General features: G+C 34.6%; 1 protein-coding gene across 1 annotated transcript; it reads left to right on the forward strand.

Moving 5' to 3' along the window:
• The first annotated feature begins 2,500 nt into the window (after positions 1-2,500).
• LOC114413638 (uncharacterized mitochondrial protein AtMg00820-like) lies at positions 2,501-2,926 on the forward strand. Its single transcript, XM_028378177.1, has one exon. It carries the CDS (start codon positions 2,501-2,503, stop codon positions 2,924-2,926), a length of 426 nt encoding a protein of 141 aa, XP_028233978.1.
• The last annotated feature ends 443 nt before the right edge of the window (positions 2,927-3,369 follow it).

Genomic DNA, 3,369 nt, shown 5'->3' on the forward strand with positions numbered 1-3,369 from the left:
TGTAATTAGTGGAAATATTATTAATAATTTTATATTTTTTAAAAGGTTTGAAAAATTATGCTTTGACATAACTATATTTTGTTGTGTGTTTAATCAACAGTATGTCTTCTCTATCACTTCATGGTATTCTTGAATCTGGAAAACTAGTCGGAGCCAATTATGATGATTGGTACCGCAACTTGAGAATTGTTCTCATGCATGAGAAGCTTATTGACACTATTGATAAGCCTCCCATGGAAGCACCTGATCTGAGTGATGCTGAAGCAACCAAGGTTTTTTTTAAAGTACCTAGATGAGTGCCTTACTGCTAAGTGCCGCATTATCTTGGCATCAATGAGTTCAGAACTCTAGAGGCAACATCAAGACATGGACCCATATGAGATCGTAAAACATCTTAAGAAGATGTACGGTGGTCAAAGCAGGACGGCTATATTTCAGTTATCTAAGGCCCTGTTTAGATCCTCATTTGCTGCAAATGAAAAGGTTGGACCCCATGTTCTTAAGATGATTGATCTCAAGATTTGATTCTGCAATCACTTTCTGATTCATTTTCATAATTTATTGCGAATTTCAACATGAATAAGATGAGTTGTGACTTGCATGAGATGCTTAATCTGCTAAATGATTATGAGAATCAAATTGCTTCTGAGAAGAAGAAAGGAACTGTCATGGTAGTTGGCAAGAGCTCCAAGAAGAAAGACAAAGTACCAAAAAGGAAGAATCTTGGACCTAAGGGTGGTATGACCAAACCCAAGAACAAAAGGATTAAGATTGACCAAACTGATGCTGAATGTTTCTTTTGTAAGGAGAAAGGTCACTAGAAGAGAAATTGCAAGAAGTATCTTGATTCTTTGATAAAAGAAACAAGGTAAGACATTAATGAAAAATGTTTTCATGATTTCTTTAACTGTCACTGATTCTTCAATGTGGGCATTAGATATAGGCATTAGTTTTAATATTTGCAATATGTTGTAGGGACTACAAATAACTAGATGGTTGAAGAAAGGAGAAATAAATCTACAAGTAGGGAATGAAGCAAATGTTGCCGCCTTAGATTTAGGATCAGTTTCTTTAATAATGCCTACTGGAAAAGTAGTAGTATTGGAAGATTGTTATTATGTTCCGAAATTTGTTTCAAACATTATTTCAATTTCCATGTAGGACAAGCGAGGTTTTCACATTATCTTTAATAATAACATTTGCTCAATTTATCATGATGATGATTTATATGTGAATGGTTATCTCGAACGCGGCATTTATGTCTTACTCGATGTGAATCATAACTCGATTATGCATGTTTCTTCTAGTTTCAAAAGAAAAAGAGATAATCAAGTAAATAAAACATATCTTTGGCATTGTAGGCTAGGTCACATTGGCGAGAAAAGAATTAACAAGTTGCACAAGGAAGGTTACCTTGATAATTATGATTATGAATCATATGAAACTTGTGAATCTTGTCTCAAAGGAAAAATGACTAAATCTCCATTTATTGGAAGTGGAGAAAGAACTTCTGAGTTATTGGGACTAATTCTTATAGATGTTTGTGGGCCCATGAAGATTTAAGCCAAAGGAGGATATTCTTATTTTATCACCTTCACTGGCGATATGTCTAGATATGGATTTTTGTATCTTATGAAACATAAATCTGAATCATTTGAAATGTTTAAAATATTTCGTAGTGAAGTTGAAAAGCAAACTGTTAAGAGTATCAAAATGCTTAGATATGATAGAGGAGGAGAATATCTTAGTGATAACTTTATTGACTATCTAAAGAAGAATGAGATTCTCTCTCATTGGACACCTCCGGGAACACCACAACACAATGGTGTATCTGAAAGAAGAAATAGAACCTTACTAGATATGGTTATATCCATGATGGGGTTCACTGATCTTCCATTAAACTTATGGGGATATGCTTTAGAAGCAACAACCTACTTGCTAAATAAAGTTCCTACAAAAGTAGTCTCTACAACTCCATATGGGATATGGAAAGGAAAAAAACCAATTCTTAAACCCATCAAGGTCTGGGGTTGCTCTGCTTATGTTAAAAGATTGCAAACAGATAAAGTTGAGGCAAGGTCTGATAAGTGTAGATTCATTGGTTATCCTAAAGCAGCAATGGGATATTATTTCTATCAACCTTCTAACCATAAAGTGTTTGTGGCAAGAGGAGCAACCTTTTTTGGAAAGAGAGTTTCTTGTAGAAGGAAACCATGGTAAAGAAATTGAACTTGATGAGACTCAAGTCACCAATGATAACATAACTCAAGAACATGAGATGGAAACCGAAAGGCTTTTCTTTGATGTTTTGAAATTAGGACAAAGCTCTTCAACTCAAACGATTATGGCTCAAGAACCAGTTATTGTTCAAGAACAAGTCATTCTTCAAGAAGAAGTTAATGAACCAATCTTTTAACAATTGCAGCAACCTTTGAACCCAACAGAAGAACCTCTTAGAAGATCTACTAGAATGCATCGTGCACCCGATAAATTAAACTTAATGGTGCAAGATGACATGTCAAATGAGGTTTATCATAATGATGATGACCCTAAGAGCTATGAAGAGGCCATGAGAAGCTCGGATTGCAACAAATGGCAAAAAGCCATGGAATCTGAAATAGAATCAATGAAGATCAACAAAGTATGGACTTTAGTTGAAACATCAAAGGATATAAAACCAATTGGTTGTAAATGGGTTTACATGAAAAAGATTGGAGCAGATGGAAAGGTCGAGACCTATAAAGCTCACCTTGTTGCTAAAGGATATCGTCAACATGAAGGAATATATTATGACGAAACATTTTCTCCTATGGCAATGCTCAAATCAATTCAGATTCTACTTGCCATAGCAACATACTATGATTATGAGATATGGAAAATGGATGTGAAAACAGTTGAAAGAGGAAGTGTACATGACACAACCTGAAGGATTCACATCATTGGCTGGTTGTAATGAAGTTTCCAAGTTGCAACGATCTATATATGGATTGAAACAAGCTTCTAGAAGTTGGAACATTCATTTTAATAAGACAATCGAAAAGTTTGAGTTTGTTAAATGTGAGGAAGATCCATGTGTTTACAAAAAGGTCAGTGGGAGTGCAATTATTTTCTTAGTGTTATATGTAGATGACATATTACTAATTGGAAATGACATACTAACATTGCAAGGCCCGAAGATTTGGCTATCAGAACAATTCTCCATGAAGGATTTGGGAGGAGCAGTCTATATTCTAGGTATAAAGATTTATAGAGATAGATCTAAAAGGTTGCTTGGACTTTCCCAATCTATGTACATTGATACTATCTTAAAGAGATATAACATGGATAATTCCAAATGAGGCTATTTGCCTATAGGTTTTGGAATTACTC

Source organism: Glycine soja, chromosome 1 (genome assembly GCF_004193775.1).
Source record: "Glycine soja cultivar W05 chromosome 1, ASM419377v2, whole genome shotgun sequence".
NCBI classification, from domain to species: Eukaryota; Viridiplantae; Streptophyta; class Magnoliopsida; order Fabales; family Fabaceae; genus Glycine; species Glycine soja.

What these genes read in the sequence shown, in the direction of transcription:
- LOC114413638 (XM_028378177.1), top strand. Translation starts at nt 2,501, where the DNA reads ATGGTGCAAGATGACATGTCAAATGAGGTTTATCATAATGATGATGAC.